The 23,304-nt window shown below is 61.2% G+C and overlaps 3 protein-coding genes across 3 annotated transcripts; all 3 read right to left on the bottom strand.

Moving 5' to 3' along the window:
* Nucleotides 1-795: 795 nt before the first annotated feature.
* LBRM_33_3380 (conserved hypothetical protein) lies at nt 796-5,148 on the bottom strand (the record flags this gene model as incomplete). Its single annotated transcript, XM_003723174.1, has 1 exon — nt 796-5,148. The coding sequence occupies one exon, from the start codon at nt 5,146-5,148 to the stop codon at nt 796-798; it is 4,353 nt and encodes a 1,450-aa protein (XP_003723222.1).
* Nucleotides 5,149-7,780: 2,632 nt separating this feature from the next.
* On the bottom strand, nt 7,781-14,545 carry LBRM_33_3370 (hypothetical protein, unknown function; the record flags this gene model as incomplete). The annotated part of the gene is made up of 1 exon (XM_001568052.2): nt 7,781-14,545. The coding sequence occupies one exon, from the start codon at nt 14,543-14,545 to the stop codon at nt 7,781-7,783; it is 6,765 nt and encodes a 2,254-aa protein (XP_001568102.1).
* Nucleotides 14,546-16,297: 1,752 nt separating this feature from the next.
* On the bottom strand, nt 16,298-23,281 carry LBRM_33_3360 (conserved hypothetical protein; the record flags this gene model as incomplete). Its single annotated transcript, XM_001568051.2, has 1 exon — nt 16,298-23,281. The coding sequence occupies one exon, from the start codon at nt 23,279-23,281 to the stop codon at nt 16,298-16,300; it is 6,984 nt and encodes a 2,327-aa protein (XP_001568101.2).
* Between the last annotated feature and the right edge of the window lie 23 nt (nt 23,282-23,304).

The following is a 23,304-nucleotide window of genomic DNA, read 5'->3' as shown; positions in this document are numbered from 1 at the left end:
AGAAGGGGAAGCAGAGAGGGAGAAGGGAAAGTAGGATAAGGAAAGGAGAGGCAGCGACAGAACTGCAGGTGATCCCTGTACGTGTGGGTGTGTGGGGGGAGGGGGTGTCTTGGGGAGGTCGTGGTGTGTTGTGCATTACACTCCTTCAGAAGCTGAGTGCGAAATGCCACTGTCTCCACGACACAGCACCCAGTGCGTGGCTGAGCCACAGATGGCCTCGTCGAGTAGTAACGGCAGGTCAGGCAGCACTGTTGCTACAATGTGTACAAGACTGAACCGGAACCACCACTTCCGCACCCGTCATAACGGGCAGTTACGCACCAGACTGGGGTAGGGCATGACCGCATGTAGTCGACCAAGGGATTGGAGGGGGGTGAATTTATTTTACGCACAGCAAGCGACATTGGTACACGAGAGAGGACGGAGAAACACGAGGTCGCCATCGAGGAGGGAGGAGAGGGATAGCTGCAAACCCCTCACCCACATGAAGGCACGTACAACACCCGGACACGGGCAAGAAAGAGAGAGAGAGACACCCACGTCTAAGCGTGTGCAGTAGAGTACACCACTACGGCCACCGTCAACCTCGAACGCTTAATTAACCCGAAACCCTTCTCTCACCCCCAGAGGTGTCATAAAGAGGGCTCTTGACACACAGGACGGTACAGCTGTGACTCACAAAACGTGTTGAATCCCTTTACCTTATCTGCCTATGGAGTCAGCGTACGCCGGCCTCCACCCACTGCGTGCCTAGTACACAGACTTTCTGGCATTCTTTGGATGGCGCTAGCATAGCTAACCACTCTCTGGCCGCTTGCTCATCGCGCGGGCGTAGTTCTTCACCGTCTCACTTACCTTCTCCGCACTCTTGCAAGGCACCCACTTGTTGGTCGGCTTCCCATCGTGGAAAAACGGCAGGCGAATGTAGATGAACTCGCCTGTGATGTGTAGCGGGAAGTCGTACGTCTCGTTACCACCGCTCGAGTACACTCGGTAAAGGTGTCGTTTGCTCTCCGTCTCGGTGAAGACGTAGGCGAAGCCCCCGCTCACTTCTCGTTGAGCGTCGAGCGCGGCCTGCACGTATTCGGCGCTGTCCTCAAATCGGCGATGCGCGCGAATCGATTGGATGCGCTTCACCATCGGTTCCACAAAGTTGCACAGGAAGTCGTCCACGTCTGTGAACTCCCACTGTCGATCCACGACGCGATCCTCAACCTTGTAGTAGAACTGCCCATTCGCGCGACGCTCCTCGGAGATGACCCAGTGGTTGGTAGCGTTGCCGCCGACCTTCACCTCACACACGAGCCGGTGCACACTCGCGGTGCGCGGACGCAGAAGCGACTCGCCGATCTCCTTGTCGCGTAGCATGTTGGCTGCACCTTTTTTGGAGACGTCGCGGAAGAGCGGGTGGCGCGACATCTTAGTCGCGAACACGCGCACTTGCTGCTCCACCTGCGTCGTGTTCAGCGAGTTCACGCTGCTGCTGGCGCCGCGTTCCATGTTGCCGTACGACGGCATGGCCGTCTCCCCTTCACCATTGCCGTCGCTTGCCACCGCCAGCTCCTCGCGTGGGGAGCACCACTGCAGATGCAGCTCACAGCGCGCCCAGACACAGCGGCGCACCGTGCCTTGCAGGAGAGCACCGCGTCGAAGCCACACAGGAGCCTCCACTCGCTCCGGCGGACGTCCATCACCATTTTCATGGCGAGCCCAGTCCCGCAGCTGCTCAGTCCTACGAATGTACTCGAGAAGGTCGACGCGCATTGCCTCATCGCGGATATCCGCTGCTGCGATAAAGGCGGTCACGCCGCGCGAGGTGGCCAGGCGGATACCAGGTGTGGAGCCGCCCTGCAAGTTGGTGACTGTACCCGTAATGTAGTCACCCTCGCGCACCACGAAGGTGCCACCACTGCCGCTGCCGCTTCCCGCCCCTGCTCCCTTCGACAGTGCGTTGACGTCAGCACTGGAGAGGTACGTGATGCCGGTAATGCAACTCATAAACTCTACGTTGGTGAGACGGCGATACGGGCGGCGCATAAAGGAGCGGCCATTGGCAACAAGTTCGTCCACCATGAACTCCACTTCACGACGGCCCATGTCCGCCGGTACTGTCTCACTCGCCTTGACCTTGGCCATCACAGCAGGCACGTCGACACGGTACAGTGCAGCCCGGCGCTCCTCCTGCGCCATCTCAAGCAGCCCCACCAGCAATGCCTCTGCGGGCAGCGTCGATGAGGGGGCAGTGGCCTTTGCCACCATGCAAGCGATCGTGTACCACGGCGACGGAATCAGGGTTGCATCGAGAGGGTGCCACGGGAGCTCCCCGTCGCACTGCTCCGGGGAGCGAACACGCAGCACCGGTGCGGCGTTTTGCACGATAGCGGCCCCGTATTGCTGCAGAAGCTGCTCCACGTGCCGTCGGCTTTGCGGGACGTCCGAGCAAAGGATGGAGCTGGCCAACGCCCGCGCTTTGGCGGGGCCGAGGCCGGGTACAAACTGCAGCATCGCGGCTGCATTGGGACGGAACACGACATCGCTGACCCACAGGCCCACCGCCGCCACCCACAGACTCATTTCCCACGCCAGGCGCTGGTAGAGCTGGCGGTCGTGCGAGGGGGAGATGCGCATCGTGCGGCACAGCTGCAGCGCCGTCTGCTCACTCTCGAACAAGGAGCACAACACCTGCAGCGGGTCCTGCACGTAGCGGGCAAGAGCAATGCTCGTCACCACAATGTTCTCCGCTTGTGGCAGTTCTAACCGCGCATATGTGGTCACGCTGTAGTACCGCGGCACCTCCACACTTGCCCACACAACCGGCACGTCAACAAATGTGCTCTGGTGGATCTGCTCGCGCACAAACTTCTCGAGGGTGCGCAACAGCGGCAGGCACGCGGTGGAGGAGGCGCCGATGGCCACCACCGTAGGCCGGCACTGCGTGAACAGCTTCCGCAATTGTATTGCCTGCAGCACCGCCCGCTCACGCCCGCTCACTGTCGACACAGCACAGTCCACCCAACGTGTCGTGCCCAGTACTGTTCCATGTTCGTCAATGAAGGTAAAGGCCGTTACGCCGCTGTTGCCCCGATACACTGCACAGACGCGGCTGAGGTCGTGCGCGTCTTTCGTTGCGGGGAGGGCTTCCACTACGTTCCACTGAGGCTCCCACACTCGCGCGGCGCCGTCGAAGTCGCTGAGCTGCAGTCGAGTCGCGGCGTACGAACCCTGTGCACAGAACGTACTGAGGCGCTGCGCCGACGACGCGCTCACGACGTACTCGGCGTTTGCGGTGAGCTGAGCACGCACCTGCGTCGGAAGCACCTCCAACAGGCGAATTACAACGAAGCTCATAGCCTCGTCGCGCGCGCGCCACCAGTCCGTGTCTTCGCGGCGTTGGTAGAGGCCTTCGAGGTTGAGGATGTCGTAGACGAGTTTCTGATCTAGCACAAAGTACAGCTTCACAAGGTCATTGTGCTCCATCTCGAGAAGCTCAAGAAAGTACTGCGCGTGCTCCGTGAACATGCTGGCCAGCGAGAAGATCTGGTCAGCACGCTCCGAGCGCTTGTAGCTGACGATAAGGTCGCCCTCGGCGCAGAAGACATCCACCACCATATTCGCTAGTATCGGCGCCTTGGAGAACTGCGATACCAGTGCTTTAGTGAACAAGGACAGAATCTGCTCACCATCGAGTGACCGGGCCAGCGTGCGGCCGACATTTGCAGCCCAGTCGCGCAGGCTCATGTGCGCATTGCTCGGACACAGCGTCACAGCCGTGTTGGACCGCAGATTCTCCTGATACTGCAGGCCGGTAATGCTGAATTCTTCAAAGGCATCCTCGAGACCGAGCTCTCGAATGCGCAGGTAGGGGTCGGTGCCGTGCAGACCCTGAAGGCTGTCTACAAAGGTCAGCCAAATATCCGCCTCCACTGCGCTCTCGAATACGAGGGAGCTGAGGATCGTCCGCTGATCCTGCACACGAGCATCCGGGTGGTCCTTAAGTGAGGCAATCATGCGCTGCCGACGGTATTCCAGGCCGCGAAACAGGCGGTTCAGCTCCACGAGACGGACAAGGAGGCGGCCAAGCTCGATGAAGCACGGTTTGCGCTGGGCGTAATGGCGCTCGCGTCGCTCGCCATACCATAGCGGGTCGCCTTCGCCAATCGAGTGGCGTGCTACGGCGTCGAATCCGACATAGGTTTCGCCGATAGCGGGCTCCTGGCGCTGGCCAGTGGTGACATTGTACGCGTAGGATGCCGGTGCGATGGTGTGCCTGGCGTCTTCGGTCAGCACCGACCCTTCCAGCAAAGCGCACAGGAGTGGGTGCAGGGGTGTCTGGTGATACACCATGAGGTGACCAGGCTCATAGTGCTCTACCGTCATCTTCTGCAGTGCATACCCCAGCGCGACCACCACCGGCTCGTCGACAATCTCGGAGAGCGGACGACTGGCGAGGGCGCAGATGCGCGTATTGTGTGCGAAGGGCTGACCAGCATTGCGCAGCTGACGTAGCACCCAGTAAACCTCGCACTGGGGAGAGAATTCGCACACACTACCGTCCGGAAGCATTCGAGGCTCCACAAGCACCTCTTTGAGTCGCTCCGGACATGCCTCCCGCACAGCGGATTCCGTTGACTTGCCAAGCCCTGTCTGCTCCAACTTGAACTCGAGGTCGTCGCGCAAGGCCTCCTCATCAGTTTGATGCCGCGACAGGGAAAAGCTACCGGAGGCGCCGGCTTCAATCCAGCGCATGAACTCGTTCGTTTCAAGGTCGACCAGATTCGTCTCGTCAAGGCTCAGGTCCTCCTCGTCCTCACTGCGCTGCTCCGAGTCGTCAGAGCCGCTCACCAGGTCATCGCGCAGATTCTCCAATTCACGACGTGCCTCCTCGCGCAGACGACGGGCGCGCTCCGCCTTTCTTTGTCGCTCCGCCGCAGTCACGAAGCGATGGGCGACATCACTGTCGTCGACATTGTCCTCTGGCAGGACACTAAAGATTACCTGCACGAATGCATTGTGCACACGCTCCACTGCAAGGCTTGCATCGGTTAAATCCCGAACCCACGTCACCCCGGCGAGCAAATCCTCGATGGAAGTGGTGCCATTGCCGGGCAAGCGCACCGCGTCGGAAGAAGCGCCTGCCCATGATTCCATGTTCTGCATGTCACGTAGAAGTACCGGAGAAAGTGAAGGAAAGGCCTCTGAGAGAACGAGTTCAGTGAACTATCAACTCTCTCCTTGTCCTTTCGTCTCTCTATAGATGTTCGTACGTCTAAACCCACACGGAGAGATGTGGAGTGGGCGACAAGAGCGAACGCGGGGCACCACAGCACACGCCAGTTCGAAGCGAAGAAAATAAAAGATGAGGTCCTCAAGTCGTGTGCGTCTCTCGAGTTACATACCGACTGAATGCCGTCGACGCCTCACGAAGCCACGCTAGCACAGCAACACTACACAGAGGGCAGAAAAGATCGAGCACGTCACAGTCACCAGAAGATGGACACCCCCCCCCCTCAAATGCCACCGCTAACACCGATGGCGACAGTAAAAATGTCCAGACACAAAACGACGGGTCAGAGAGTCTCGAAAGGGGAAGGATGATACACAGGGTTGCAAGACCCCTCTCTACACTCACGTGATAGAAGTTGTCTTGATGAAGAGCGACAGTATGTGAAGGCGATCGATATGCTAGTCTTATTCTGCTGTTCGTGTTGGGAGCTCCTCCCTACTCCCGTATGATGTCACCCCGGCGAGGAGCAGCCGCGCTGAATAAGACTTCCCCTATGATGCTCTTCTTCTTGTCGTTAAGGGGGAAATGGCGCTCCGTAGCGCACACACGCGGAGACATGCAGCCAAGTGTCGGCGTTCAAGGCAAACACAGAGGAGCACGGCGATAGCCGGCAAAGAAAGGGAGAGGGCGTGGGAGAGAAGAGAAGCGCGAAGTGGGATAGAAGGCGATGCGAAAGTGGATCACATGCAGGGTGGGTGTACGTTGCACTTACGAAGTAACAGCGCTGAGGCACTGTCAGAGGCCATTTGCTAACAGCTATCATCGACAAGTCCGAGCACGGAGTTCTTTAAGAGCCCTGTTCTCAGAGAAGACGGATCACGACATCTCTGCCTTCACACTCAGAGGCACCTCCAACTACAAAGTTCTGCGGGGACACAAGCGAGAGCGGCGCATCTGTCCCCCCCCTCCTCATTGTCCGTACATATAATGCAAGAGAGCGAATGTATTTGTGCACATGTCCACTTCTATCATCAGAGGCCACCGGCGCCACCCACGTGCTGCGAGAAGAACGAGGGTGAGTGAAGAGCACCGAGGCAGTTGCCTCCCCCTCCCCTGCACGCGTGGCGCGCGGAGCTCAGGCAAGGTGAATAATACGCCGGGGATTGTGCAACAAATGGAAAAGCCAACATCTCAAAGAAAATGGAAAAATGGTCGAACGCAGACAGAATAACGGCACGCCGCTGTACTGTACAAACCATTGGTGTCCTCGTCAACCGCAGGGTGTGCAAGACCGCCGGAGCATCGGTGGCTCTGAGGGAGGAGTCCCGTGTAGGAATAAAGAGGGGGCGAGGGGCAGAGAGAGAGAAAAGGAAAAAAGATGTTGATACTCATAAATGAAGGGCGAAGGGGTGGTGGCGATGGGGGGTGGTGGAGGCAGCAGAATTAGCGAATGGCAAGAGCACTGATGCTGCCAACAAAGAGAGGCGAACCGCATTGGCCCAGGGGGAGAACAAAGCCAAGCGTGCCCCCCTCTGGGCCACTCCCCCACCAAGCAGTCAAACAAGACTATCGAATGATAATAATAATAACAACCGTGATGAAGATGTGAGAGAGCAGGAGAGCGGGATCGATTGAGTTTGGGTGTGTGTCCATGCGCTGATTCACCGGTCTGTGTAACATGGATCGATGTACGTTGTGTACGTCGGACGAGCTCCTAACAACAACAAATCCAAAAGCGAAAAACAATAGACGAAAACCGCCCAGCCAAGAAGAGAGTGGGAAAGACGGCGCACATACGCCTACGCAGGCAAAAGTGCGCCACACAGAGACTTGTGTACGCATAAAACGCACCCATAGTGAGGGAGAGAGGCGGGAGAGGGCATCGCACACACACACACACACACCTGTACCTTATCATGCTTCTCATCACCTGCTGACTCGTTAGTGCACATCCTCGAAGAGAGGGTGAAGAATCAAAAGAGTAACAAGAAGTGAGCACAGCGGCAGACATACACGAAGATACCCGCGCCAACATGCAGAGGGAACCGACAAGCAACACAAGTAAAGAGAAGAGGGGGGGAGGAGAGGTGGAAAGAGGACTGAGCAGAGAGCAACAGGAGAAAATAGCGCACGCCGCGTGCGGAACAGAACAACCAAAAGACATCTCTGTACCCACGGATAATGGCTAGCCTACTCCTCCCCGCTGCTGCGCATCCGTGCCGCATTGGTCCCCGAGACATCAGGCGCACACGCTACGCACAGGAGTGTCGAGGTGCACATCAAACCGCCCACGTCGGTAGCGCGCACTCAGTGCAGCGGTGGCGTGAGGAGTTGGTGCCCGTAGACGACGCACAGCACACCTGCACGCAGTCCCGCCTTCACCGGCAAACATGGGCAGCATCCATAGAGAGACAAACACAGACAACCGCACATACACGCGCCGCAAAAGTGCCCGCCCTCAGCCTACACTCTCCATCTGACAGCTGCAGTGCCAGAATTAATGACGGATGCACGCCTGCAAATCTCGGAACGCACACTGACTGCGCTGTTTATCCCTTATAAGTCGGGCAGCATGGCCGTGGTAGTCGCCATCAGCTCGCGCTTCATTCGAGGGAAATGCGTGCGAACCGCCTCTTCGACCGAGTCCACGTCGTCCCACAACTTCTGTAGACTCCTGCTCGGCTCCGTAGAGACGACGACAAATGGTGTCAAGTGACGAGAGCGCATCGTTCCGCCTTGCAGTGGTGGTACAGGCAACGCGCTGGTGACTCTGGATCGCATTGTCGCCGTATTGCCGTGGAGGAAAGAGCAGGACGTGGGTGTAAGCATCTGCGGAGAGCAGCTGTCATGGGATAAAGTCGGTCCGTTGGAGGACAGGCCCGGTGCACTGTACGAGTCCCGCGATGCATTCTTGGCTTGGCTTCCCTGTAGAAGCACGCGAGGCACGGTCGTGGTGCCGGAGTGATGTACAGTTTGCTGAGGGGGACTGGGTGTGGGTATGCTGCTAGCGGTTGGTGCTGTGACAGGCACGGCCACCATAGGCGAATGCGTCATGCGCACGTCAAGAACTTTAATGGGCGCCGCTGAGAAAACGTTTAGGAGAGGCGGTAATGTCGTTAGCGGGAGATGGGCATGTGCGGCCCGCAGCTTGCCGTGTGTCTTGCCTTCCGCCTCGGTGTACGGCTGTAGCGCATCCAGAGGCTCATCACCTGCCGTGCTTGACCCGGGACGTGATGAAAGCCTCTCCCTGAAGCGCGTAGGACTGGTACGCTGTGCTGGCAGGCATGCAGCCTCGTCACCAAACGTTCTTGGTCCCGGACGCGACGGATACTCCTTTTTGAGTGTTGAGGTAGCACGCTGCGTGTGTTTAACCGGCGACGGTGGAGTATAATTCACAGGCGCCTGGGAAGGGACCGCGGCGACCCCAATGGGGACGAACGACGGGGAGAGGGCAGCGGGAGAAGCAGCGTTTTGGGGAGCTCGAAAACAAGGAGGGAGCGGTTGAGCCCCAGAGGACGGGCGACGCTTCACTGGCGCAGTGCTTTGGGGGGCCGTCATTAGTGGTGATCGTGTCAGTGGCACGCAGGTAATGGGAGCGGCCTTGGTAGCGATTGTCACGGCATGGACAGGGACGCCTAGTCCTGCGACGGCGCTGCTGCATAGAGGTGGAAAACTTTGCTGCAGCGACTGACTGAGTTCAGGTGGATGGTGCCCGGCCAGTTGAGACACAGGCGACACTGGGGCTGTCTGTTCGACAAATTCGCTGCTCTTCCACGATGGTACGTCCTCCACTGCTTCGACATCCTCCTCGTACTCCGTTTCAGTTGATGACTCGGTCGCAGCGTCCCTCCGTGCTCTTCCCTGGCAAGTATTCGTTGGTGGCTCTTTGACCCACGACTGCCGATCATGCCACTTGTGTTCTGCATGGGCGCTGTTGTGGTGCCGCCGCTGCGGCTGTTCCCGCAGCTGGCTCCGCTTTGACAAGAATGTCTGCGGAGGCAGCAGTGGCAGGGACTCGTTTTCGGCGCGCGTCTCCACCCTCGCGTGCTCGTCCTCCATCGCTTCTGTGAAGTCCACTAGCGAGGCTCGCGTACGAGGCACAACTGCAGCCTCGGGCAGCACTACCGAGACTGGAGGTGCCGACACACTCGCTAGCGCTGGCAAGCGCTTCAGCTCGTATTCCCTCAGCCCTTTCACCATCTCCGGTATGCTCCTGGCAGTCGGGGAGGTTGCTTTCTCCACGTCCTCATCTAGCGAAGCGGTAGCGGGATGGGACTCGAGAAGGTCAAGTGGCATCTGCAGCACAGGTTCGATGTGCGAGCGCCGGCGCTGGTTCGGCACTTCGGCGACATCGCATGTGGTGCTAAGATGGTGGGAGGCAAGCCAGCGCGTCCTCTTGGTGTGCTTGAACGGATCATGGGTCAGGATGAAGGCATCGTACACTTTCCACAGCTGGAGGAAGGGGTATGCCAGGACAGCGTGCGCCACACGCTCTCGATCAACGCTGAAACAGAGTTCCGTGCTAGCTACATCGTACGCAATCGTGAGCCCATCTGGCTTCGCCGCGATGCCCGTCACCCCAACGCTGACAGGCACAGCAGCGCCGTAGCTACCACGTAGGCACTCTAGTACTTCCCGCACAAAGGTCTCCGCAAGGAGGTCGCCATGCTCCATCAACACCTGATCCCAGACTTTTCCGTCTAGCTGCACCGTATACACATCGTTTAGAACATGATGATAGCTGGGGTGGCGCAACGTTCCGCGAAAGCGGCGGTACAACGCCCAGGCCTCACTAAAAGGGCATTTCTGTAGCGCGTCCTCCACCACGCGCAGCGAGCTCGTGCCGTGGTTTTGGAGAAGAAACGTAAACACCGCGTCGTTGCCGTGCGGCACCGTGATTACTCTGAGCATCGAGACCGCGACAGCAGAGAAAGCTGCGGTGGCATCTGAGATGAGCGCCTCGCGCAGCACATCCGCGTGCTGCTCGATTACCGCCCGCCACAAGTCGCCCGTTACGTAGACAGCGTGTGAACTGGTGTCTCCGCCTTTTGGCGCTACCAGCGCCGCACCAGCCGTTGGCGGACGCAGCAACGTGGTGCTGGATAAGGGACTTTTCCGGCGCGTCGCCTCCGGCTGTACATTTACCTCTACCTGTGGTGGTGCCTGCGACGTTTCTCTCGCCACCAACTCGTGAAGTAGTTCATTGAGCTGTGGGTAGTCGTACTCCATCAGGGCCGATGACCACTCTGCTACAAGGTGACTGTTCGGCACCCGCACCGTCGCGTCCACCGTGAGGTGGGCGGAGAGATGCAGCTCCTCCACCACATCGTCTGATGTGTTAAGCACGGCGTACGTCTCCACAAGAAATAGTGAGCGCGCAACCTCCAACTGCCCTACCAACTTCTCCTCAGTGAGCCCCGGGGTGACAAAGAAGCGACGAAGATGCACACGTGCGGGTGCACGGAGTGCGGCAGCCTCGCAGAGCTCGGAGCTGTGAAACGGCGGCCACCGCTCAAGCTCTCGCCTAAACGGCGGCGGACTCCGTGCACCCAGCAAAGCAGCTGATGAGACAGAGAAGTCGACCTGTAGTGAACTGCCATGAGCGATGGTTGTCATCCGCAGCGCCTCAACGTCGTCCAGCGCTGCTTGCGTCACGCCATCGCCGTCGTCTGCACGCCGTCGATCCTGCAGGGCTCCAGGCAGCTTAACGTGCACTGCTGGTGCGCGCTGTGCTGGCGAAGACGCTGATGACGCAGAGAGCGGGGAAAACGCCTCCAGTTGACTGATGATCACAGCCTTCACGGAGGTGTCCCATACGTTTTCACTAGGAATGGCGCGGAAGTGCATCGTGGCCTCGGCCGCGCTACGCGTGGACGACGCGACACTTGAGCGCAGCGCACCCATGCGCGTGCGCTGCGCTTGCTGTTCGTCAAAATCCAACATGTGGCGCAGCGGCAACACGAAGGGATCCTGCTTCATGATGGATGAAAAGACAGAGGAGGTGGCGGAGTCGGTGGTGCTCGTCTCAGCCTTCTGAGCGAGGCTGGACGACTGCAGCGGCATACCCAGTGCAATCATCCCCTCGTCGTGGAGCTTGTTGGCGCACGTAATCACGTTTTCCATCGCTGTCGTGAGCACGCCGCACCAAGTGTGCACGTCTTCCTGCAAGGTGCCCTGGTGAAGTAGCGGGCGCTCTGCCAGCAGCGTCTGCCATTTCTTCCCTGCCATGAGGGAGAGACACGTTCCTTTCGTGCTGTCCGAATCAGCCTTCTCCACCTCTAATTCCATTGCCAATCCAGTGTCCCCGTCAGGGGGCAGAGTTTCGTTCGACTCCTGACCGCCGATGCCGCGAGTTATCAGCTCAGCGGATGCATTTATCTCAAGGCTGCTACACCGTTGCTGGTCGGACGGTTGGCGATCTTCGGTCATGTGTCGCGACGAGGTCACCGATATCTCCGCCGACGGTGCCGCACGTGCCTGCTTCACGACAGCGGTGCGCAGGAGTGGTACAGTCGGTTCATGTGGCCGACTGAATGACCCCCTCTCTTCGTTATTCTGCACTGTTTGTGTGGTTTTGTCGTTTCGAAGGAATGTCGCGCTCTCGTCTTCACAAGAATAAATGCGAGAGGCAAGCGACTCCTGCCCGACGGCTTCCGGGTGCTGCGCCGAGTGCCGTGGTGTGGGCAGCAAGGGTTGAGGCAGACAGGGAGGCAGCAGAACCTTGCCCACCTGATCGGCAGGGCGCACCAGTGTAGTTTTGGTCACCGTTCTGCACGGCGTGAGTTGCTCGGAGGAGTGCTCGGTCGACGCGGGCAAGGCCTGTGCCACTCGCTCACGCACATCCGTTACCAAAGAGACGCCCTCTGCTGCTGGGCACACCCGCGGCGGCAGCTGCACCGTCTGTGTCGCGAAGTTCGTGCGAGGAGCACCGGTCCCTTGTGTTTTTGGTGTGGAGAAAGTTGTGGAAAGCAACGGCTGCGCCGAATTTGTCTCCCCCAGGTGCGAGACCTCGGCTGACGTATTCACCCGTCTCGGTGCAATCGCAGACGCAACTGAGGGAGTCCTTTTGGTCTCCATCGTCTCAGTGATGCGGCTCTGCCATGACACCACCGGCGGTGTGTGGTGTGATATCGCCGCCACAGAACTTGCTGCGGCGTTACCTGCGTTCACGCCCTCCTCAGAATAGTTCCCGCAGAGGCTGGCACCGCTTCCAGAAACGAATCTGTAGACAGTGTCGGTAGTGCTTACACTGTACCGTTCGCTACCTGCGTACGTAGAGCCCCTCAGCACAGCACCCTCAGGCTGGGGCCACGATTGCCGCACCTTCTCTATGAACGGTGAGGCAGAGCGCACAGGAAACTCCCACTGTGGTGCGGCCGCGGTCATGACTTTTGCCTCGGTGTGTGCCGTCGTCATCATACTCCCCTCCGCCCGCTCCGATGCTGGCGTGTGCTGCGGCGTTGAAGCGCAGCGCTTCATAGCATTCGGCACCGTGGCGGTCACGGGTACGAGGTCAGTCGCGTAGGCTCGAATAACGTCCCACGTTTCAGCAAACGGGCAGCGATCCATTGCCCTCTCAGCATTGAGCGCCATGTGCGCACCGTTTCCGTCTTCGCAGCACAGGAGAAGCTCAACGTAGAGGCCGGATGGCTGAACCGCCCACGACTGGACTTGCACGTTGTTCACATTCGATGCAGCGCACATAGCGTCCCGGCGGAGAGCCAGCCGCAGCTGTGATGGTGCCGCATTGATGAGTCGCTGCAGCTCACCGGAGTCCTCAGCCAAAAACAGCAAAGGCACCCTAAGCTGCAGCAGCCGGCGCACCTCCGACGTCGCGCCACTGGTAGTGATGTCTGGCAGCGACGCTTTTGTAAGCGAGGTCGCTGGCGCCTGGTGTTTGAGCAGCACTGCCGGCAGAGGCAGTGATGGCATTGTCGTCGGCTGCAGTGTACTCGCAGCCTCACCCAGCGCGGCATGCGCTGTAGCAGTGCCGGCGCTAGTGGTGACCTCATACGACGGCGGTGGCCACAGCACCGACTGAGGTAGTGTCGGCAGCACCTCGCGCGAAAGGAAAAACGACACGACGTTGTACACCTCCCACGTCTGTGCGAAGAAGCTACATGACAGAGTGGTAGAGATCTTCGACTGCAAACTGGAAGGTTGCCTTACAGTCAGGATAACCTCGATCTCCACCTCGGAAGCATGCAGACTAGCGACCTCCACCGCTTCATCAGGAAGCAAGACAGATTCAACATCTTGCCTCAGGGCGCGGGTGAGTAGGTGGCGGTGACGGCGGAGAACAAAAGACCAGAGAGCGCCGGGAAGCACCACCCGAAAGCGGCGCCACTCCCCAGTCGAAGAAATTCCTGTGCTCGCAACTCCTTTAGCGTTTTCTGACCCGCGTATCGCTTGCTCCTCGCTGGCCAATCGAGTGGAGGTGGCCAGCGGTGGTACCGTGCGCATGGGTGACCTCGAGCAGGCGGCGGCGACGGGAAGCTCTGAATGCGGAGGCGGTGGTGGCGCAGAAGAGACTGCTGGTCGAGTGGGGTAAGTGACGTAGAAATCGATCAGGAGATCGTCCCGGGAGAGCTTCTCGTACTCTATTAGGATCTTCTGCGCAAAGGCAAAGGAAGCCGGTGTAGCGGCACCTGGCTCCGGCGCCACTACAGGTGAAGGGCGACTGCGAAGTGGCTGTTGCAGAAGTTTAACCGCCTCTACCAGCGTTGAAATCAGCGAAGAGTGCGCTGCGCCAGCGTCTCTCGTACCTACGGAGGCTGTAAATGTCTGCTCGTCACTGTACGGGTGATGCACTGCCGCAGTCTCTGCTACCCCTCCCAAAGCCGCCCCATACGCTTGGTGGGTGCGTGCCCACATCGTGGGAACAAAGTGGGGACGAGGCCACTTGACGTGTTCAATCACCGAGGCAGCACTTTTGGCGTTACCACTTGCACTGTCGGGCAACAGTGATATATGCGGTGACAGCTGCAGAACCGGCTCGAGCTCACTGGTTAGAGAAGCGGCGCCGACTGCAGCAGATTGGGATGCTGCCTCTTCCGCTGTCTCGATGAAGCCGCACCGCTCTGTCAACGACTGCCACCGTCGCGCAGAAGTGCCAGACCAGGCGACGACAGCAGCCTGCGTCGAGTGTGCAGAAGCGTGGTCGAAAATAATGCCTTTCATCGTTGGTACCTTCGACCGAAGTCTCCGCAGTGCACCATTCCGTTCGGGATCGACGACCTGGTCGAGGTACGTACCGGGGCCCGCATTCTTGGCGGTGTATGCCCGTGGTGGGCCAGACTGACACACGTATAGGTGCGCCATGTACATTCCTACAATCTGGCGAGGGGCAGTCCGCGGGAAGGTGCGGGGAAGCAGGCGAGATGGTATGAACGTTGCGATGGAAACTAGCGCGCCAACAAAACGCAGGTGCCCCTTGGCGGCGAGGCTGTCCACAGAAAGTGTGCAAAATAAGGACAGGAACAGTGGGCCGCAAGCCCAAGGCGGGGTGAAGAAGACGGGGTGAGGCGTCGCCCACAGCCTTGGTAGAAGTGCAAGCGCAAAACCTAGGGGGAAAAGAGATGTGTAATCACAAGAACAGGCACTCACACATGCGATGAATGTAAGCGTGGAAAACATGAGAGACGGACGCATAGAAGATGAATATTCGCGCGTGTGTGTGTGTGTGTGTGTGTACGTACAGGAAGAAGGGAAAGAAGGAAAGGGTAAAGCGAGGGGCGAGGGAAGTAAGAGAGAGAGAGAGGGCTGTCATCGAGGGCACTTAGGCTGTCATTTGGAGACTCAAGGAGAGGGGCAAAGCAACGTGGGGTATACGTGTTGCTCCATGAGAGTAATCAGATTCACCTCATCACTAGACCGGAGCGAAGCAGGAAAGACGCGAAAAGGCCTCCTACCATCTTATTCGAACATTGTCCTCGGGCGCCTTGGGTAGAGATGGTTGGCTGTTGCCTCTGGAGCTCACGTCTGCAGAAACCAAAGCGAAGAAGAGCAGACGACTGCGGGCGTCTATCCGGGGCGTCTGCTCTAACAGTTTCATATACATGCGCACGTCCTCTTGTGCACAATTCAGTCAAGGGCACGTGAGGGGTGGGGAGGGGAAAAGGGGGCGGTGGGTGGGAGTGGAGTGTATTCAACAACGAGAAGAAGAGCACAGAGAAGGCAACACGCACGTGGAGAGGCACACAGGGAAGGAGGGGTCCAAACAGAAAACAGTGAAAATTAGCAAGAAGAATGAACGCAGCATCGAAGACAAGAAGAGAAGTGTGCACACTCCTCCTTCCTTCTACTGCACAGACACACGATCACACAGGCGTGAACACTCCGTGAAGCAAGAACGGGAAAGGTGTGTGTGTGTGTGTGTGGTGGATGAACGTAGAGGGGACGAGATAATCCAGAAAAGAAAAATAGGAGCTCTACGGAGGTCAGATGAGGAGGGGTGTTTGTGAAGGAGAGAGAGAGGGGGGGAGGAAAGGGGGTTAGGGAAAAGAGAGGGGATGGAAGCGAAACACATCCAGAGAGACCCACACGCACATTCAACATACAACAAGAGAGAATGGTGAGAACAAGAAAACCACACAACACAGAGAAAGCAAATCAATGACGAAGGATTAGAAGTCCTGCACAGGCAGACCGCCCGCTCCAGCGCACACGCCCACGCACACACGCACACGCCATCACGAGAAAAAAGTCACGATGAAAACGGAAAGAAGTAAAGGAAGAAAAAAACACGTGGAGGCACACGCAACCACGGAAAGAGGCGAAAGACACAAGCGAGCGCGGCGGACGTCGGCTCCCCAGAGAGAGTCGAAGAATGGCACCACGCAACATCCTCGCGTAGAGAGTACACCAACTAGGAGGGGAATCGACAAAACGTAGTGGTCTGGAAGATGGAGAAGCACAACAGCATAATAACACATGCTGACAAAATACGCTTGATATACTCCTGTCCACCCTCCATGAGTGGCGCAGTAGATACAGTCTTACCTGCGTGCGTGTGTGTGTGTGTGTGTGTGTGTGTGTGGGTGGGTGTGTGTGTAGGTGAGTTCCTGCATATTACTACTCCAGCGGATGGCCAAGCCCATTCTTAGTGTGTTGGAGATTTGGTCGCACCCTTGTATAGCGAACCGGAATGTGTGGCAGGAAGCCCCGTGGCACGCTTGTATTGGCACCGGTAGAGTGCGATGATCTGCTGCAGTTAAGAGAGCGACGCATCTCTCGATCAAGTTGCTCTTGACGTTCCTGGTACTTGCGCTTGCGTTGTTTGTGTGACAGCTCGCTCTCCAGTTCGCGTAGATTGACGCGACGCTGAAGATGCCGCGTAGTGTTGCTAAAAGAGTGCTGTCGCGGCGGGTGCGGAATGTGGCTGCTGTTGGTGCTAGGGTACCAAGGCGGACGGGGGGTCATCTGTGCGCCGTGTGCGATAGATGTACCACCTCTATGTTGCACGCTCGACGACTGGGAAGTTTTCATTTCAGAGCGAGCATGTGAAGTGAACCGACGTGCCAGCTGTGGAATCGGCGGTGTTCGCGGTGACCGGCGGATTGCTAGGTAGTTGTCCTCCATGAGCGTGGTGTGGACGGCATCGCCACTGGAACTACAGTGACTGTGCACAGACTGTGCTTGCCAGCCACCACTTTCGCCCAGCTGTAGGAACTCTTGTTGGGGAGAGAAAGATCCTCGGCAGTTCGGACAGAAGCCTCCCGTTGCTGAAACAGAGCTAGTGTGCTGCGCCCACGGTCGGCCAGACAAGGAAGATGAGGTGTGGTGGGAGGCTGGACTTCGCTTCATTACGCACGGAACGACGCGCTGCAGCTCATCCATCTCGTTCAGATTTCCGTAGAGGTCCCAAACGCGTTGATAGTTGAAGAGCTCGAGCTTGGCATCGACAGCTTGCTCTGAGTCTGTTACCGAGTGGGTAACGTAGAAGGCCACTACAATGTCATCGGCTACAGCGTAGTCGGCGATCCTCACCACTTGGGGGGTTATATTCAGAGCAGTCGCCGTGTCAGCTGCAAATGCGTCCTTAAAGCGAGCCATATCGCGACCCAGGACATCCTTCCACTTACTTCCAACAAAACCAACGCGGTGGTATGTCGTGACACCAATGCACGTCTCCTCCTGTGCCCCTGACGGGGCGTACTTGTAGTACAGCGCCCATACATCAGCGTAGGGAGCACTACGGAGTAGCAAGTCGATGTTCTTGCTCAGCAGCGTGCTTGGGTGGGTGACGCGAAAGGTGACGATGGTGTCACCAGTGTCCTCGTTGCACTGCACCTTATCCACCGAGTCCGGCGCATAGCCGAGCTTCTCGTCAGTGTCCCTCACGAATGCGGCCACGAAGTCGTCCTTATGTGTCTTCAAAATTACGGTCCACCAATGCCCCACAAAGCCAACACGGTGCTTGGTGCTCACCGTCTCGGGAACATTCGAGCCCTGCACCTCCTTTACCAGTGGCGCCGGACCCGTGCACCCGCGCAACTTCATGGATGGCTCACTAACATTGATCTTCTCGAGACACACAGGAAAGGGAAGGTCGCTCGTCGACGTCTGTTTCTCACTCAGAGGAAGAGCTTCGTGCACAGTAGATGCCACAAAAAGTGTCTCAAGCTCCACAGACGCAATCATTGGTGCAGAGTGAGTTTGAGCACATGAAGACAACACGCTCCTCGACGCCTCTTGAGACACCACCGGTAGGCGTTGCGGCGTTCGTCTGCCAGAGGCTGTCAAGAGCAACTCCGTATCGGCAGGAGCTACTAGACGCTTCGATACTGAGCTGACAGGGCGTGAGCTCCGCCGGATGGTCGTCAGAGCCTCTCTCTCAAAAAAGTGACCAGCCGCCGTGTCGGGCGTCTCGGGGTATTGCGCCCACGTCAGCGGAAAATGGTACGCCCGCAGCTTCTCATCCGCCTCGGCAGTCGTCAGCAAATCGCAAGAATGCACAACAGCAAAAGTACCCACCAAACTACCCGCTACGAGCTCGAGATGCTGCACATCCTCCGATGCAACATTCAGTGCGTTTGCCACATCAAGTCGAAAAGCTTCCGCAAGTAACGGACTAGAAATCACCATGACCCAATACCGTCCCTCGAGCGTCACCCTATGCCGCGTGATACCCCTAAAGTAGGAACCCTCGGCTACAGACACCGAAACGGACAACGACGATGAAGAAGCCCGTAAAACAACTCTTGGAGAACTCATGAGGACGTCGCCAGATAATCCATCAGCCTCCAGAAAAAAAATAACATCATCACCATCCGCATGACAACACTCCCCCATGGCGTCACCTTCAGAGACTACACGACTCTCCACCATCCCGTCCCGCCGCAGCACAGACGGCTTCGCGGTGCGCTGCGACAGCTCGTGCTCCGCAGGCACGTCGCTCACGACCACCATGGGGGCCTCCTCCAGCGTCGCAGCGCGGGGGCCCAGCGTCTCTTCCGGCGCAGCGACGCGCTGGTACAGCGCCCACGTGCGGGTGAAGGGGGAGCGAGCGATCTGCTCATCCAGCTCGGTCCTCGCCAGCCCGCCGTGCGCGAGCTCGAAGTCGGCAACAAGGCTGCCCGCCGCGAGCACCAGCCGCCGCATCGAGGTCGGCGGCAGCGACGTGGCGTCGCAGACATCGCTGGTGAACTCCTGCTTGAGCAGGTCCGGGCACGCCTCAAGGACGCGCGCCCAGGCGTCGCCGTCCAGACGCACCCGGTGCGTCGTGGCCACCAAGCCCACGCGCGGCTCCTCGGGTGTGCCGACGCGCTGCAGCGCTGGCGCCCGTGCCTCGTGCGCCACCATGGTCGCCACCTCCGGCGTCCCCTCCCGCCGCAGCACAGCCGGCGGCTCCTCGACGTCCAGTGACGCGAAGCTCTCGGAGTCCTGAAGGGCGGCAGGCGGCGCAGCGCGGGGGCCCAGCGTCTCTTCCGGCGCAGCGACGCGCTGGTACAGCGCCCACGTGCGGGTGAAGGGGGAGCGAGCGATCTGCTCATCCAGCTCGGTCCTCGCCAGCCCGCCGTGCGCGAGCTCGAAGTCGGCAACAAGGCTGCCCGCCGCGAGCACCAGCCGCCGCATCGAGGTCGGCGGCAGCGACGTGGCGTCGCAGACATCGCTGGTGAACTCCTGCTTGAGCAGGTCCGGGCACGCCTCAAGGACGCGCGCCCAGGCGTCGCCGTCCAGACGCACCCGGTGCGTCGTGGCCACCAAGCCCACGCGCGGCTCCTCGGGTGTGCCGACGCGCTGCAGCGCTGGCGCCCGTGCCTCGTGCGCCACCATGGTCGCCACCTCCGGCGTCCCCTCCCGCCGCAGCACAGCCGGCGGCTCCTCGACGTCCAGTGACGCGAAGCTCTCGGAGTCCTGAAGGGTGGCAGGCGGCGCAGCGCGGGGGGCCAGCGTCTCTTCCGGCGCAGCGACGCGCTGGTACAGCGCCCACGTGCGGGTGAAGGGGGAGCGGGCGATCTGCTCATCCAGCTCGGTCCTCGCCAGCCCGCCGTGCGCGAGCTCGAAGTCGGCAACAAGGCTGCCCGCCGCGAGCACCAGCCGCCGCATCGAGGTCGGCGGCAGCGACGTGGCGTCGCAGACATCGCTGGTGAACTCCCGCTTGAGCAGGTCCGGGCACGCCTCAAGGACGCGCGCCCAGGCGTCGCCGTCCAGACGCACCCGGTGCGTCGTGGCCACCAAGCCCACGCGCGGCTCCTCGGGTGTGCCGACGCGCTGCAGCGCTGGCGCCCGTGCCTCGTGCGCCACCATGGTCGCCACCTCCGGCGTCCCCTCCCGCCGCAGCACAGCCGGCGGCTCCTCGACGTCCAGTGACGCGAAGCTCTCGGAGTCCTGAAGGGTGGCAGGCGGCGCAGCGCGGGGGGCCAGCGTCTCTTCCGGCGCAGCGACGCGCTGGTACAGCGCCCACGTGCGGGTGAAGGGGGAGCGGGCGATCTGCTCATCCAGCTCGGTCCTCGCCAGCCCGCCGTGCGCGAGCTCGAAGTCGGCAACAAGGCTGCCCGCCGCGAGCACCAGCCGCCGCATCGAGGTCGGCGGCAGCGACGTGGCGTCGCAGACATCGCTGGTGAACTCCCGCTTGAGCAGGTCCGGGCACGCCTCAAGGACGCGCGCCCAGGCGTCGCCGTCCAGACGCACCCGGTGCGTCGTGGCCACCAAGCCCACGCGCGGCTCCTCGGGTGTGCCGACGCGCTGCAGCGCTGGCGCCCGTGCCTCGTGCGCCACCATGGTCGCCACCTCCGGCGTCCCCTCCCGCCGCAGCACAGCCGGCGGCTCCTCGACGTCCAGTGACGCGAAGCTCTCGGAGTCCTGAAGGGCGGCAGGCGGCGCAGCGCGGGGGCCCAGCGTCTCTTCCGGCGCAGCGACGCGCTGGTACAGCGCCCACGTGCGGGTGTAGGGGGAGCGAGCGATCTGCTCATCCAGCTCGGTCCTCGCCAGCCCGCCGTGCGCGAGCTCGAAGTCGGCAACAAGGCTGCCCGCCGCGAGCACCAGCCGCCGCATCGAGGTCGGAGGCAGCGACGTGGCGTCGCAGACATCGCTGGTGAACTCCTGCTTGAGCAGGTCCGGGCACGCCTCAAGGACGCGCGCCCAGGCGTCGCCGTCCAGACGCACCCGGTGCGTCGTGGCCACCAAGCCCACGCGCGGCTCCTCGGGTGTGCCGACGCGCTGCAGCGCTGGCGCCCGTGCCTCGTGCGCCACCATGGTCGCCACCTCCGGCGTCCCCTCCCGCCGCAGCACAGCCGGCGGCTCCTCGACGTCCAGTGACGCGAAGCTCTCGGAGTCCTGAAGGGCGGCAGGCGGCGCAGCGCGGGGGCCCAGCGTCTCTTCCGGCGCAGCGACGCGCTGGTACAGCGCCCACGTGCGGGTGAAGGGGGAGCGAGCGATCTGCTCATCCAGCTCGGTCCTCGCCAGCCCGCCGTGCGCGAGCTCGAAGTCGGCAACAAGGCTGCCCGCCGCGAGCACCAGCCGCCGCATCGAGGTCGGCGGCAGCGACGTGGCGTCGCAGACATCACTGGTGAACTCCTGCTTGAGCAGGTCCGGGCACGCCTCAAGGACGCGCGCCCAGGCGTCGCCGTCCAGACGCACCCGGTGCGTCGTGGCCACCAAGCCCACGCGCGGCTCCTCGGGTGTGCCGACGCGCTGCAGCGCTGCAGGCCCTGCTGACGCGAGGTCGTCGCGCGAGAAGCCTACCGGCTCCGCGGTGCGCTGCGACAGCTCGTGCTCCGCAGGCACGTCGCTCACAACCACCATGGGGGCCTCCTCCAGCGTCGCAGCGCGGGGGCCCAGCGTCTCTTCCGGCGCAGCGACGCGCTGGTACAGCGCCCACGTGCGGATGAAGGGGGAGCGGGCGATCTGCTCATCCAGCTCGGTCCTCGCCAGCCCGCCGTGCGCGAGCTCGAAGTCGGCAACAAGGCTGCCCGCCGCGAGCACCAGCCGCCGCATCGAGGTCGGCGGCAGCGACGTGGCGTCGCAGACATCGCTGGTGAACTCCTGCTTGAGCAGGTCCGGGCACGCCTCAAGGACGCGCGCCCAGGCGTCGCCGTCCAGACGCACCCGGTGCGTCGTGGCCACCAAGCCCACGCGCGGCTCCTCGGGTGTGCCGACGCGCTGCAGCGCTGCAGGCCCTGCTGACGCGAGGTCGTCGCGCGAGAAGCCTACCGGCTCCGCGGTGCGCTGCGACAGCTCGTGCTCCGCAGGCACGTCGCTCACGACCACCATGGGGGCCTCCTCCAGCGGCGCAGCGCGGGGGGCCAGCGTCTCTTCCGGCGCAGCGACGCGCTGGTACAGCGCCCACGTGCGGGTGAAGGGGGAGCGGGCGATCTGCTCATTCAGCTCGGTCCTCGCCAGCCCGCCGTGCGCGAGCTCGAAGTCGGCAACAAGGCTGCCCGCCGCGAGCACCAGCCGCCGCATCGAGGTCGGCGGCAGCGACGTGGCGTCGCAGACATCGCTGGTGAACTCCCGCTTGAGCAGGTCCGGGCACGCCTCAAGGACGCGCGCCCAGGCGTCGCCGTCCAGACGCACCCGGTGCGTCGTGGCCACCAAGCCCACGCGCGGCTCCTCGGGTGTGCCGACGCGCTGCAGCGCTGGCGCCCGTGCCTCGTGCGCCACCATGGTCGCTACCTCCGGCGTCCCCTCCCGCCGCAGCACAGCCGGCGGCTCCTCGACGTCCAGTGACGCGAAGCTCTCGGAGTCCTGAAGGGTGGCAGGCGGCGCAGCGCGGGGGCCCAGCGTCTCTTCCGGCGCAGCGACGCGCTGGTACAGCGCCCACGTGCGGGTGAAGGGGGAGCGGGCGATCTGCTCATTCAGCTCGGTCCTCGCCAGCCCGCCGTGCGCGAGCTCGAAGTCGGCAACAAGGCTGCCCGCCGCGAGCACCAGCCGCCGCATCGAGGTCGGCGGCAGCGACGTGGCGTCGCAGACATCGCTGGTGAACTCCTGCTTGAGCAGGTCCGGGCACGCCTCAAGGACGCGCGCCCAGGCGTCGCCGTCCAGACGCACCCGGTGCGTCGTGGCCACCAAGCCCACGCGCGGCTCCTCGGGTGTGCCGACGCGCTGCAGCGCTGGCGCCCGTGCCTCGTGCGCCACCATGGTCGCCACCTCCGGCGTCCCCTCCCGCCGCAGCACAGCCGGCGGCTCCTCGACGTCCAGTGACGCGAAGCTCTCGGAGTCCTGAAGGGCGGCAGGCGGCGCAGCGCGGGGGGCCAGCGTCTCTTCCGGCGCAGCGACGCGCTGGTACAGCGCCCACGTGCGGGTGAAGGGGGAGCGGGCGATCTGCTCATTCAGCTCGGTCCTCGCCAGCCCGCTGTGCGCGAGCTCGAAGTCGGCAACAAGGCTGCCCGCCGCGAGCACCAGCCGCCGCATCGAGGTCGGCGGCAGCGACGTGGCGTCGCAGACATCGCTGGTGAACTCCTGCTTGAGCAGGTCCGGGCACGCCTCAAGGACGCGCGCCCAGGCGTCGCCGTCCAGACGCACCCGGTGCTTCGTGGCCACCAAGCCCACGCGCGGCTCCTCGGGTGTGCCGACGCGCTGCAGCGCTGGCGCCCGTGCCTCGTGCGCCGCCATGGTCGCTACCTCCGGCGTCTCCT

This window comes from Leishmania braziliensis, chromosome 33, assembly GCF_000002845.2.
Source record: "Leishmania braziliensis MHOM/BR/75/M2904 complete genome, chromosome 33".
NCBI classification, from domain to species: domain Eukaryota; phylum Euglenozoa; class Kinetoplastea; order Trypanosomatida; family Trypanosomatidae; genus Leishmania; species Leishmania braziliensis.
The sequence above is the reverse complement of the archived record's forward strand: the minus strand, read 5'-3'. Positions and strand labels throughout refer to the sequence as shown.